Here is a 15230-nt window from a genome sequence, read left to right as displayed (position 1 = left end):
TGTTTACTTAAACATATTCCTACCAAACATATTTAGTTAGAGCATTATATATTATATTATATTATATATTATATTATATATTATATATTTTAATAAGTAAATAGAATATGAACAGTAAAAATAAAAATGTGTCAATTATAGAATATATATACACTTAAATAAAAATAAAACAAAAGGAATATTGGGTGAGTTTGTTTGAACCCAACTTTCTAAGTGAGACGTTGTAAGTTGAAACCTGTTTCCACCTTTTTGTTTTATTTTTTTTTAAACCAAAAACTTAGAATTAAAAATATGTAACTAATACAGAGATTTAAATAATATATAGTATGATTTTCCTTTTTAAAAAAGGATAATGGATTCAAAGCTCTTCCAAAACACTTTTTTCATTTGGTTTTATTGTTTTTTTTATTTTTAAAAACTGTTTCTTTTTTAATTTTGTTTTCTTATATCAGAGGCGAAGCCACTTTGGGCTTAGAGAGAGTCAAGGCCCATCCTAAAGTTTTAATATCAGTAATATATTTTTTATAGGTTTAATAAAGTTTTGGTAAATCTTCTAATTTGGTCCATCCTATTTCAAAAAAATCTCTCTATCTATTAAAGGAACCTACCCTTTTTTTTAAATTGATTACGTGGCATTCATAGAATGAAATTCAATAACTACAACTTTTTACAATTTACATATTAGTCCTTCCCAAAAATAATTCTGAGCCCCTTTAGTCCTTCCCAAAAATAATTTTGAGCCCTCTCTCTCTCTCTCTGAAATCTCACCCCCCTTTCTATTCCAAACATCAAACTCTCTATCCCTATTTCTACTAATCAAACAAATCGACCTGTGATCTGCAAATACTTTAATCAATCAACCATCATATACTTCAATGACTCCCTCTTTTTATTTTATCTGCAAACATGAATTTTATATTATCAATCTATTTAAAATATCATCATCATCAATAATTAATCATGGAGATTTTCATTTATCAGATTAATGGAAAAAAGGTCCGACTTAAGATGCGACTTCTTCATCTTTCGTTTGATTTGGCTGCTCTACTTATTAATTTGGTATGGTATGATATGATGATTTTAATTGATTATGAATTATATGAATTATGGTATTTATTATCAATCTAATAAACATAAACATAAATAATTTTTAATTTTTATGAAAAAAACGTAATTGCAAAATTTTTTGCTTTAAAATATGTCAATTTAGGTCTATATTGTGTATAATCTAAATCTATAACTATTATTATTATCTATTTGTCAACCAACTAGGCAGAAATATCGATTCATATATAAACCCCTAAATTTGTTAGTGACTATCTTAAACAACGATTGTTTTTTCCTATAATTTAGGGAAATTTGTTATACTGGATTGTATCAAATCCGATTAATTTAACTTCCTGTGCGGGTTTAAATCTTAATTGTATTATTATATAATTTAAATAAATTTAAACACATCATAGTTGATGGGGAGTTATTATCTGATAAGCTTATTTAAAATTCAATTCCTGTTTTTGTTGTAAATTTAGTTATCTACAACTAATATATATATATATATATATATATACGTCCTTTACCATCTGCTAAATCACACACTTAATTGCATACTTTCTTTTACAACTCTCTGCATAGTTCATACCCCAAAATGGAGAGAGATTACTCTTTGTTGTCAGAAATCAGTGATGTGAAAGATACTTGGCGTATTAAGGTACGTGTAGTTCGCATGTGGACACAACCAGGATGGAAAAAGGATATTAAAGAAGGAAGTCTTGAATTGATTCTTATTGATGAACAGGTAGTATTATATTAAACTTTGATTATGTTTTCATACTCTAATTCCTTGTTTTTTTCATAATAATAATTAGACTGCTTAATGTGTTTTTTGTTTTTTTTAATGTTCTATACAAATATAGGGTACCAAGATGCATGCTACCATCAAGAAAAACCTGCCCAAGTTTAAGCACATGTTGCAAGAGTCCCGTTATTATCTGATAACAAACTTCAACGTTGGTGATTCTACCAGCAAGTTCATGATGGTCAATAATGAAGCCTGCATCAATTTCTATCGCAACACATGTAACACCCAACATTTAAGAATAAGGATTTCCAAAAACTTTTGCCTAACGGCGTTAAAAGAAGCGGAATTAACTTTAAAAGTCCAAACCAGTAAAATCTGTTTGGTTTATTCATTAAATGGTGTTACTAGCCATATCATCAAAATAAGTCTAAATGGAAATCCATCGGTTGCCTAACATTAAACAACCGAGCACATCATCAATACAAGTCATTATTATCTAAACAATAAGCAAATGTCTAAAGCGAGCAGCCACTATGGGTAAACTATAACCAGCTTCAAGATCATCTACCAATGCCTCACATCTTCTCACATCTACCTGCTCACTATTGTTGGACCTGAAGGCACAACACATTTTAAAAGAGCAAAACGAATTAGCTAAGTAAGATAACACATAAGTTATGAAACGTTTGTCCATTTAAAACATTATATAAAAGTCATATTAATTCGTTAAGGCACATATCCCCAAACATATCATCACACTTACATATCATATCATCAACATCATTCATATTAGGATGGGTCATCCTAAATGTGCCTAGTCATCTTTTGTATCATCACATATCACATTTGAACATCTTTATAATTGTGACAAAAGTCACGCGTCTCATATAACATATGCATCTCGTTAAGTGTGACATAAGTCGCACCCGACTAGATGAACCACCATTCAGTAGTGCATCAATGTCGTTAAGGAATGGCAAGCCAATCCAGGAGTAATCCGTATGTTCAAAGACATTGGTGGTTAATCACGCCACCCGGAGGTACTCAAACCACGTAATTAAGTTGCAAGGAGCCACCCAAGCAACCATATACGCACTCACCGGGCAAGGGCAAGTACGGGTTAAGCTTAACACTTTCACATCAGAATTTACGAGCTCGATTTCACATCACATATAGTTTAGGTGTTTACACAACCTAAACAATCATCACATATACATCATTACGTTTGGGCCCTTAAACGTGCACGTGTCATGGCAACTTAACAAGTCTAGTGAACTAGATGAACAACCATGTAATCATGCACATTTCACATATCATCATCATACATCACATTTCATAGCGTTTCATTTCATATCATCACATCGCATACATTGTTACATCACGTACATCGTCATATATCATTGCATATCGTATATCATTACAACATTGCATAACATTTATCATCTTAGATCGTACATCATTTCATATCATATCATCTATTAAGCATACATAACATCTCATAGCAATACGTATCATTGGGGTAGCATTTCAGGCTTTTATATGCATCTACATAGCCCATATCACCTCCCGTATAATCCCGAATACCCATAAGCAACCAAGATATCATTAGGGGAAGTTATTATATGAAAACTATGTTTTTGTTGAACCCTCAGCGTGTCAAAGTAGTGTATCTTACCTCAATGGAGTGCACAAGAAATGATAACGTAAGTTACCGAGCTTTGCAAGTATTCCGACTACCTATAATCATTAAACGACATAATGAGCTAATAAATACCCACTCACTTAAGGTCATGACTCACGTCTAAATACCTATAAACATGACTCATGACAATGCTTGATGCATCGGACATTCGATTAATACTTTAAAGCTTACATAACTCGACGAAACTCGGGATACACTCACTAAATTAACCTTTCTGGAAACTTGACATTACAATAATCTTTCAAAAACATTTCCATTAGAAAGTAGACTCTTTCACGATTCCGTGGATATCTTATTTGTCAAAAACGGAGTTACGGTTCAAAAGTTATGGCCATTTGAAAATTTCATCGCTATTGCGTCGCAACTACCTAGTTGTGTCGCAGCTATGTGTCACTGGTTTCCAGTTGCGCCGCAGCTTAGTAGCTGCGCCGCAGCTAGCCCCGTTTCTGCACAAACCTCATTGTTTAACCTCCAAAACTTAACCAAACACACCCCAAACGACCCCAAACCTTATGAACGACTTTTAACCCTCAAAATTCATCATTTTAAGATTCTAATGATGTCATGAAAACAACCCTTAACATCCAATTGATTTGCAACACAACAACAATCATTTTAGGTTACCGAATTGATTAAAACTCACGTTTTTGACTCCAATCAACCCTCTAAAGACCTAGATCAGTTATGAATCAAATCAAGGGATTGAAAGGACATGAAATCAATGTTATTATACCTGGGATACCTGGAGATTATAAAGAGAATGTAAAAACTTGATCAAAACACTCTCGAATCAACCAAACGAAGATGAAATCGAACAAGGAATTGATTATGGCAATGGGGAATGGTTAGGGCTCAAAGAGAAAAGGATAATATGAGTAATTAGAAGCTAATGGCCTGCTCCAAGACCCTAATCCCGTTTTTTTAGTTTCCACCTATGTCAAAACTAGTCCTTAGGCTTCCTTATGGCTCATATTTAGCTCAAAACACCTATTGGGAATACTTACAACACATTAAACACTTTAAGCACATCAAAAGGCATATAAAACATATCTTAAGCACTTTAGCACATTAATCATTAAGGCACTAAAGCTTGACACATATAACACATTAAACACATATCGTCATTAAATCATTTATAGGCTTAACGGACACGTAATGTTGACTTAACGACCCGAGTCAACCGTTAAATAAAAAGTTTGGGATGTTACAACACAAGTGTAAGACCTTGCATCAGCGATGTTGATTATGGTAATGGTTTGGTGTTCACTTCTTTCGAAGACATAGCAGCCTTTAGGGTCGTCACTAAGTACCCATTGGTACGTACATTATTTATTTTTTCTACTAACTACATAACTACATATGACCTAAACATAAATTTGGTGCTTTTCTTTGCAAGATATCATTGTGGAAATTGTTGGACGTGGAAAAATCACCAAATACACTAAAGATAACAAGCAAAGCATGCGTCTGCATCTACGACTGATGGATTTAAGGTTTGTTACAAAATATACACACCAATCATAATCAGTATGCATATTCTGTCAATTATTTATTATAATATTTGCACACTGCAGTGGCATTCTTATGAATTGTGCTCTATGGGGGGATTACGCCCATCAAGTTGATAACTTTTTCAAAGATCCAAAGAATGACGGTCGTGTTGTGATTGTTATTCAACTTGCGAAGTTGCGCATCTGGGATGGTATTCTACTAAAAAGAAATATGTCGTTTCTTAATATATTCTTTAAGATTAAAAAGTTTTTGTTATGATCAATGTGTTAACTCATTTCGTCTTTTAATATTGCATTAGGTGAACCACAATTGGGTAACTGTATGTTTGGTACCCGTATTTAGATGAACTCTGACATGCCTGAAACTAAACACTTCATCGATAAGTATGTCTCATTATACTTATAAGCATATATACTATATTATTATTTATCTTAAGAATATGGTGCGAATTAATTTTGGGACTCATATTTTTTTTTAAGCTCAATTGAAATCAATGGTGTGGTCTTTGGTGACACCAACTACAAGGTCCCTCTCATAGATCAAGAACAAGCTGTGTCCGCTCCTGGTAATTGGACTCTGCACATGGAGAGGACTGACATCAATGACCTTGATGATTTTAATAATGTGAGTCGGTTTTCCATTGTTCCACTTCTAATGATGTAGTTTTGTTCTGTCACTTAACACATATGTATCTTAAAATTTAGGAAACTGTTTGTTTGGTCTATGGAATGATAAGAGCTGTGCAATCCGAACATAATTGGTACTATCTTGCACATCGGAAATGCAACAGGATTGCTCAAAAAGTTGAAGATGTGGATTTAACAGAGGTTGACTACTTTAATACTGATAACCATCCATACCATTGTGAACACCGTCAAGCTAATGTGTCTGATGTTCTCCCGAGGTACTTATGTACTCATACTTAAACACTAATGTATTACCTATGTCTTTGTTGCATACTAGACTCATTCATTCGTAACAATCGTTTTAGGTTTCGTGTCGGGGTAAGGGTGCAGGATAACAGTGGCACTGCATCTTTTCTCATGTTTGACAGAGATGTTAGAAGCATAATATATACCTCTGCTGAAGACATTTTCGGTAAAATTAAAAAGGTAACTGCAATCTACACGCACCTTAATACAAAATCTTTTTGTTGCCTTCTTTGTATTTACATTAGCTTACACACTAATTGATTGATGGGGAAGAAAAGGTATATTACAGTTCTGACAGCATATGTCCAACCAATGAATGTGATGCTTTTGAAAGGTCATTGTACACTTCGGATATTCTTAATGCAGTCAAGTTATCTGGCGTTCCAAACCACATTTTAACTCTTAAGGTTGGAGTCCCAGTCATGTTACTCTGAAACATAGACCAAGCAAATGGTTTGTGCAATAGCACCAGATTGCAGATTACGAAGCTGGGTAAGCATGTTATTGAAGCCAAAGTGATAACAGGAAGCCGTAGCGGTGATATTGTCCACATCCCTAGAATGAAATTGATTCCTCCGGATCGTAAAATCCCTTTTAGACTGCAGAGAAGACAGTTTCCTATTGTTGTTTGCTTCGCAATGACTATAAACAAGAGTCAGGGTCAGTCGCTTTCCCAAGTGGGTTTATTTTTTAAAAAAATCGATTTTTAGTCATGGACAACTATATGTAGTCGTGTTGCGGGTCAAGAGCAAGAAGGTTTGAAGGTGTTGATTCGTGATGAAGACAACAAGCCATCCAACAAGACTAGAAATGTGGTCTACAAGGAGGTGTTACAGAATTTATGATTTTTTAGTTATCTTTGTTTTCGTTCCTCTGCATTTTGGAAAAACTAATAATGTTAAGACTTTTCTTTACTGTTTTTGCATGCACTATTTGCTATTGTTAAGTTATTTTATGAATTTTAATTCCAACTTTATTTATTACCTTTTACAATGCCATGTTTTAAACGTTGATTCATTTGTTTGGAACAAGTCTCTGCTTCCTACAACACATACAAACTACAATAGTTAAAGATTATTGTCCCGATGTACGCATAACTCATTGTTAGAAGTGGCAGTATGGGCGTGTTGCATAAAGGGTCAAAACAGTTTATTGCATTTGCTGGTGCATATGGGTTTTTGAAGTTCTTTGAGCAGGCCCTCTAATTAAAATTTTGTCCTTTTGGATAATTGGCAATACGTTTAGAAATGAGTTTATGTAGTTGCAGAGCTTGATGATCGTTTCAGAAGCTGGATTTCTATCTTCCTAACTTTATAAACATCTATCATTTCCCATCTACACCATGTATATAACTTCTAAAGTTAAAAACTTTATGAACCCCGTGTGTTAGCACGGGTCTACATCTAGTCGAGTACTAAAATTGAGCCTGTTCACTATATAATATCCCTACGTGTACTAAAATGTTTAATAATGACACACCTAAATGATTTTGAGGATTTAAAAAGCATCATATGCCGTATCATACTAATTTTTTCGAAATAATTGTTTGAAATTTATTGTGTCATTTTTTCTTCCCAGATATCTTTGTCCTTTTGTTTATTGTTCTTTTATTTTGGCTCATCCTAAATATGAATCCTGACTCCGCCACTGTCTTATACAATATAAATAAATGTATTCATGATTGTGGTATTATCTCTAAATAAATTTGTATTTTATATGACAATTTTTTATCACCAAACATATCTATGATGGACTGACTTCATATAAGTGGTCGTTACTTCAGTAAAGTAAAATAACAAAACCATATTGATAACAAACGTAATCGCGATAATTATAGCCGCGTAAACGCACGGACCAAACTTACCTAGTTGTTAATATTGAATTTGATATGACATGTTATTAGAAAATTGATTAAACTTGATATGCATGTTTTCTTTTACCATATTTTCAAAAAAAATGAAGTCGGCAATTCAGTGATAATAAAAGCCTAAAAGGTTACAGTTTTTCAAAGGTAGCCATATACAACTATTGTAATCGATCATAATGAAACAAAACATTAACAACAACGACAAATGATAATCGTTGTTGATCTTTTATGGCTTTGCCTTTTTGGCAATCAATCGTGGCTAACAGAATTTGTTTAGGGACCAAGAAAGTTATATGCATCACATATAAACCTTATTTTTGTGATACGAGTGGTATTATTTGAAAACCATAGCATAAATACTTACACTTTATCAAAAAACTATAAACTTTATCATTTAAGTTATAGTCAAATTTTGTATGTTCATATATTATTAAAAGATACTCGTATAACATTTTACTACTTTTGGTATGTCTGTTACTCTATTTTGAATCTATTCACATATAAAATAATAAAATGTTAAAATCCCCATATTATATACATATCCCTCAACTTACTTTTAATAAATAATAATACACATTTTTTTTGAAAGGTGCATTTCACCGGAAACTTCGTGTCTCGATTCGACAACGGGAGATATAACATACGTTGTCTTAACCGGGTCCGTATTAGAGAGTTTCCTCGAAGTAGAAATGTCTATTTCAAATACCCGATGGGGGGGGACCCCATGCTAATCCACCAAAAGGCACGACGATTAATAGAGGTAAATCGTATTCTCTCATACCTGAACCTGGAATACCTAGGTTAAACCATCATAAAGGGACTTAATTCATATGTTCTCCTCAACATTTGAATACAAGACCTCATACAAAGGGATGTTTTTTCAACCATTTTGTTTTTGATAAATTTTTTTTTTTTTATGATAAAATAAAGTTATCCATTTTTTTCTCCTTTGGTTTAACTAGTGTCACCAAAACTGACAAGCTAAAAAAAGACCCATGTCACCTATTCATAGTGGCGGATCTAGGAAATCTTAATAGTGGGGGCCAAAAACTACTAAGCACTAAGGTTTGATAGCTAGTTGATTGGACCAAATATTAGTATGTCAAAATGGGTCGGGTCAAAATATTTCTTAGACATAATTTGTTGGTTAATCACCACATAATTGTTTGTTTTTGTTGTTACGTGCCTTACGCTTTGTCGCTTCATATATTATTCTAGCATTTATATATGAAATGGTTTATGTGAGAAATATAAGTTTCATATGGATGTTATTTGTGCTCTACAATTCTTCTTAGTTGATATAGACTAACTCTTCGCCAGTGTAGTCTACAATTTTTCATTTGATTTTGGTAACTTCAAGTTATAATTTTTTGTATCAAATCCGCTTATAGTTATAAAGGAAACATAAAACGAAAATCAAGTCGTAATAACATGCATGTTTAACATTTGCAACTATTGTATACAAATGTAGGAAAAAAAATTAAAAATCTTTCAAATTAGTAGTAGCATTTGGAGTAGTATTGAGAAAGTTGTCCCACATCACATGACAAAACAAATATATAACTAGCCTCTTCTATATATACAAAACACTTGACAATCCTATTCCTACGTGCTTGCCTTAGCTAATTTAGCTTTTTATGAGTTTGATTATTTTAAAGCGAGGGCATGAATATTATTAGGTGGAGACAATCTTAATATAAAGCTTGTAAATAGAATTAATTATGCAATAAAATTTACCATTGTTAGAATATCTTTAGGCAGCATTGGGGGCCATACCCCCGGTAGTTACACATTGCATCCGCCCCTGCCTATTCACAATCGAAGGGCTCAAGTCAAGTGTTGGTAACTTGGTATGTGTAGACGTCTAGTGAAAAACTTTCCCCTAAATTCAAGTTTGATTGAATTGGTACGAAGCCAAGTTCAAATTTTGAATTGGAGTAGAGTGAGATGGGCAAAAAGGTCATTAGACTAAAGTACAAGGACCCGAATTCCCCGATTAGATTAAAAAGGAGATCACTCACTCCTCACTGGTGACACACACACACACACACACACACAAATTAACCAAATTGACCAACGCAGAAAAAGCGAATACCTCTTTCAGACTCACTTAACAATAACATGGTAAATCAGATCTTCCTTTATTTTCTCCCGATTTTTTCTTCCAGTTTAATGAATATGTAATCCAATTTTGCATTATATACTTGTTTATATATATATATATCAGTAGTACGTCTGTATATACTTGAAGTTAGGGTTTAATATAGATGACGAGTATATTACCTTTTTGTTTCGATTTGAGTTGTATTGGTATGAATGCAGAAGAATATGTTATATGTATGTATACACACTTCAGTTTGAGATCTATTATTGATACTAGCATGGCATCTGTGTCATACTGTCACATTGGATAGTTTAAGAGGGGCTATCTGTTAACAAAATCGAGCTTGAAATATTTATCGAGTCGAGTTCGAGCTTATAAATGTCTGGATGGAGTTCTTATTGACTTTTTGAGGCCTATATAAATATTTGATATGTATGTATACTTGGACCAATTTGAAAATGGGGGAAGTGAGGGTAGTGTTGTTTCACACCTAATTTTAAAAACTGCTAAATGTGTTTACTTATTAAAATATAATCATATTTTGTAAGAACTTACCATAAATCCACAATATAATGTTTATTGTTTTTAGATTTGGTGAAATTGGATTTTTACTTAAATTATTGTTTTTAAAGTCATGGTGTATGTATTTATAGATAGTTTCCAGCTTTTTGAACCGAACCTGAGTCTTTTACGAACCTTGTTCGAATCAGGTTCGAGCTTCCATCGTAAAACTTGTCGAGCTATTGAGCTATGCTTGGTTTGGTCTGTTGATAACCTTAGTCTTAGGCAATCTCTCCTTTTTTTGAAGTTCTTGACTAAATTGAGCAAAAAAAATCCAAGTGGCCAGTTGGTGATAGCGGCTATTGGTGGTGGTGTGGGAGAAGAAGTGTTTTATGGTTGCTTCTTGATTTTTTGTGTAGATTTTATATAATTTTGGTAGTTTTTGGGTCCTGGCCGGCCCAGGTGGTGTACTAGAGTGGGAGGGAGAGGGTGATGTGCTTCATTTTTATTGGGCGAGCAAGAGAAAGTGACATGGTCTGCTGTTGTTGGAGTTCATTATTCTTTAACTGCAGAGCTTTCATGTATTATAGTATAGATAGATAGTATTGAAGACTTGAAGTATATAGTAATATAGTACTGTAGATGAATGTCAAATTCTAGGTTGGAGACTTGGAGATAATGAACTTGTTAGTTGCTTGAAGTTGTTTATAAGCCTTAAATTTTGAGATTTTTTAGCTCAATACCAGTAGCTGTGTCACCCCATTTAAGTTGTTAATCCATTAATACGGAGTTCCCAATTTGTTGAGAAATTTGCTGAAGCAAAAAACAATGTTTCTTAGTTCAAACAACGTTTAGTATGACATTGTCTTTATGTATTGCTAATGTTGGTGGGTGATTTTGTGTGTATATATATATATATATTATACATTTTATTAGAGTTGGCATATCGTGTCTGACACGACACGATAAGACATGAACACGGTAAGGTTAAACACGAACACGACAGCTTATCGTGTCAGTTTTTTCAAACACGAACACGACATGAATTTTAACAGGTTACACGATAAGGGACCTGTTAAGAGGCTTGTTAAGAACTTGTTAAAAGGTACACGATAAAGGACTTGTTAAGGGACCTAATAATGTATCTTATCGTGTCATAACGTGTCTTATCGTGTCTTAATGTGTCCTTAACGTGTCTTTAACATGTCCATATATATACTACTTGTCTTATCGTGTCTTATCGTGTTTTAACAAGTCCGGACATGTTAAGACACAAATAGTATTCGTGTCTTAACAGGTCCGGACCTGTTAAGACACGAAACATGTTAAGGCCAAACACGAAACACGAAAAAACCAGGTCGTGTCGTGCTAACAGGTCCGTGTCAAAAATTGCCAACTCTACATTTTATCATGTTATGGTTTTAGTAATATAGTACTATGTAGCCTGTTTCTGAGTTTGAATCATATTTATATGAAATTGTGTATTTGTGCTTTTGTGTCTCCCCTACTGGAGTTTTCGAATGGCTGGTACTCGTTTCAGCTCTTTTGAATGTCACAAAATATAGCTTTCATTTTGGAGCATTTCCTGCCATTGGCACCCAGAGTAGTTTGAATGTAGTTTGCTTTTGTTTAATGAGTCACCCTGACGAATTACATGGAAGGATTATTTGGAATTCTGCTTGTTGATACTTCATTGTTAATCTTCGTGTATGTGGTAAAGAGAACCCAGTGGCTAAGGATCTTTGTGGTTTTAGTTAATTGTGAATGGTTTTGCTTCACTCTCACAATAAGAGATCACACCTCTAAGTTTGAGCTATTTTTACATAAAAGCCAATGAAATTGCTTTTGGTTGGCAGGATGGACAAGATTCAGGAGATACCAAGCAAAGCACTGCTGACATGACACAGTTTGTAAGTTTCTGGAGCGTTTGCTTCCATTACAGTAAATATTCTTAGGCTTTTTTGTGTGTCATATCCATCTGCAGTTGGCAATTAAATGCTGGAACTTAAACTGGGGTTGGTTATTTCTCTTTACTCAGGGTCTACATATGTATTTTTCTCAATCAGGAATGTTGTTTGAGCTACTAAATTACTAATGCTTTTTATATATCACAAACATCTATAGAACATTACTTTTCAATATTGCGTTTCAGAAAACCTGTCATCTATTTTGTCTCTGCAAACAGGTTCAGACGTTTAAGATATACATGTACAAAAAGTGCCTCATAATTCACATATTTTACATTATATAAATTGTCACAATGCGGTAATAAGCCAAATTACAATCTCAGAAGAATATAAAGTAAAAAGTTAGGTATGCATACGTAAATAAGTTACATTGCTAAATGAAAATAAACCAAATGGACGGGTTTGGGTCTATTGAGATTAACCAGCCATGGGTCAGGTTACATTGTATCTATTATGGGTTATAGTTGATCAATAACCTAATCGAGTCAAATCTAATCTATTCACGTACCTGCTTTTAGTTGTTGTGTTGAGCATTTATTAATTTGCTGAATTTCTTCAATCCTTTGCAGGTTCAAACTCTTCTTCAGCAAATGGTAAGATGTAACTTTGTTATGTTTCCATACTTACTTTTATTGGAATTTCTTTGCCATCCTGACAACTCTTGTTATTGCAGCAAACCAGATTTCAGACGATGTCGGAGTCCATTGTTTCAAAGAATATCCTTTTCTTACTTTTTTTTTTAACCGTAAGTATGTCTTGCCAAGTATTGCAGATTTTGCGGGCCTTATTTAACTGCACTGATTATATATCAATCACTGACTTGTCTAACTTAGTTATGTTTTAAAAGTTTTCCGCATGCTACCTAAGTTTTAGCATGGAGTTATTGTAATGAATGGGATGGCAAAAGGGATGGGCCAGGTAGATTGTGTATATGTCCACAAGGTTAGGTGGTTTGTAAGCTATTCAAATTTGTTTCAGGCTAGGTTAGGCTGACACACCTACAATTTTTTTGTGCCTCTTTTATTGAATTTTTATGAGTAATAATGTATTATTCTTGATTACAATAATTAAGTTATAGCTTCTTTTGAATAATAATGTATAAAATGTTATAAGCATTCAAATACACGGTAGATGACTGTTTGACAGTTCCATCTTAGCAAACTTTAATTATTAGGAAGTGTTAATCGTACCACATAAGTTGATTAATATACCACACTGTACAAGTATTATAACATATTGTACAAACAGGTAATGCACAATTGTGGTAGATTAATCAACTTATGTGGTATGAATATCACTTCCCTTAATTATTTGACCCTTTTGATCATCACCCAAAAAGTAAAACCTAAGTTCACCCTATCACTATATATGGATTAAAAGTGACATCTTCAGCACTTGACTACACTTTTTCTTTCAAGTTTTTCTTGACTGCAATGTACTTGATGAGATGGGAGAACGCATAAATGAGCTGGAGCAGAGCATCAATGATTTGAGAACAGATATGGGCACGGAGGGCTCCCCATCCCCTTTGTCTACATCGAAGAAGCCTGTTGAACCAAAGACAGAGGAAGGTTCAGCTTAGCACTTTTAACATTCACGTGCCATCTTATTGATGAAATGAAATTTATTTGTATGTGTTTTTAACTTTAATCTTGATCTGCATATCCTTATGCTACTGGTTTCTACCCATCTATTCTATATGCAACTGAATTACATCCGGATATGATTTACAGCTTTTGGTTGATGCATAGAATTTTGCTTCTTTTCTCAACAAGAAATTTTTATCTACTAGGCTACCATTTGCTTGCTGTTATTTAGCTAGACAAATACTTTATTTTCTTCTCCCTTTTTCTTTTATTTAACAAATGAATCAATCAGTTTGCTTCTTGCTATCAAGATACAAATATGTCATGCTCTCCAGCCCATACTTTCGAAAAAGTAAAAGAAAAGTGATTCATCAGCTGCTCTTAAATATAATGTATGCTTTCTTTTCGCTTTCCCTGTTGATTTCCGCATTTACAGACATTGTGAGTATTGTATGTAGTCTGTTTGACATCTTTATCCGATTAAGAACATTTACGGATTGTTATATTGATGGTCTGATGGATATACGAATAAAAATCACGTATGTTAATTATAATTCATTCATTTCAAATACTTAAAAGTGATTTATAATTTACGTGGTCCAAAAATTTGAATAAGATAATTTTCCATACGTTTGTTGAAGTAATTTCCAATCATGGATGTCCTCATCACCGGACAGCCCCTCGTTTGTTATGTTGCAGATTTGTGCGTATTTTATGCCCCTTTCTATCCCTGTTTTTGCAATAGAAGCTTCTTTCTAAGAGAGGTGATTTGTATTCTACATATTTCATTTCATACATGACCCAACTATATGTTTCGACTATTTTTTCATTCTTTTGTCAATAATCATATTTGTGTGAGTGGGACCTTTTGTGGGTACACACAGTGAATCAACAGTTGTGAAAGTGTTAGGTTTGAGATGATAGTATTACCATTTATGCATAAAATAAGTGATTGTGTTAAATTATCGTTATAAAAATCTTAAAAATTTATTCAATCTTTAAAAGGCTAATACGTTAAAAATCCTGAAAATCCTTCTAATTCATTAGCCTAAAATCTTCTCAATTATTTGGATGGTGACATATGAAAATTCAAGGGGGCAAATTATAAAAGATATTAAGTGGAATCTACTTGTCACATCCATAAGATTTTAGAAGAATTTTTAGGCTAATTTTTAGGTGGATTAATCATGTTCCATATATATAAAAGGCAAGTGGCAAAATCAAGAGATAAAATTAGGAAAGAGAATTAATGGAATACAAA

At 33.3% G+C, this 15230-nt stretch overlaps 1 protein-coding gene and 1 long non-coding RNA gene across 2 annotated transcripts; both read left to right on the top strand.

Annotated features, from left to right (window-relative positions):
• Window positions 1-4869: 4869 nt before the first annotated feature.
• Window positions 4870-5389, top strand: LOC122590767. The gene is made up of 3 exons (XR_006322605.1): window positions 4870-4993; window positions 5075-5202; window positions 5311-5389. It is a non-coding gene; the product is annotated as an uncharacterized LOC122590767 (long non-coding RNA).
• A 4438-nt stretch (window positions 5390-9827) lies between these two features.
• LOC122593073 (heat shock factor-binding protein) lies at window positions 9828-14133 on the top strand. The gene is made up of 5 exons (XM_043765417.1): window positions 9828-9935; window positions 12273-12326; window positions 12953-12976; window positions 13057-13099; window positions 13823-14133. Exons 1-5 carry the CDS (start codon window positions 9933-9935, stop codon window positions 13963-13965), a joined length of 267 nt encoding a protein of 88 aa, XP_043621352.1. The 5' UTR covers window positions 9828-9932; the 3' UTR covers window positions 13966-14133.
• Window positions 14134-15230: the final 1097 nt, after the last annotated feature.

The sequence above is a fragment of the Erigeron canadensis genome, chromosome 3, assembly GCF_010389155.1.
Source record: "Erigeron canadensis isolate Cc75 chromosome 3, C_canadensis_v1, whole genome shotgun sequence".
In the NCBI taxonomy this organism is placed as follows: domain Eukaryota; kingdom Viridiplantae; phylum Streptophyta; class Magnoliopsida; order Asterales; family Asteraceae; genus Erigeron; species Erigeron canadensis.
Note: the sequence above shows the minus strand (reverse complement) of the source record. Positions and strands in the feature narration are given on the sequence as shown.

Coding starts and splice junctions, on each gene's coding strand:
- LOC122593073 (XM_043765417.1), top strand. Junction 12,327..12,952: donor CTGCTGACATGACACAGTTT/GTAAGTTTCTGG, acceptor AATCCTTTGCAG/GTTCAAACTCTTCTTCAGCA. Junction 13,100..13,822: donor GGAGTCCATTGTTTCAAAGA/ATATCCTTTTCT, acceptor ACTGCAATGTAC/TTGATGAGATGGGAGAACGC.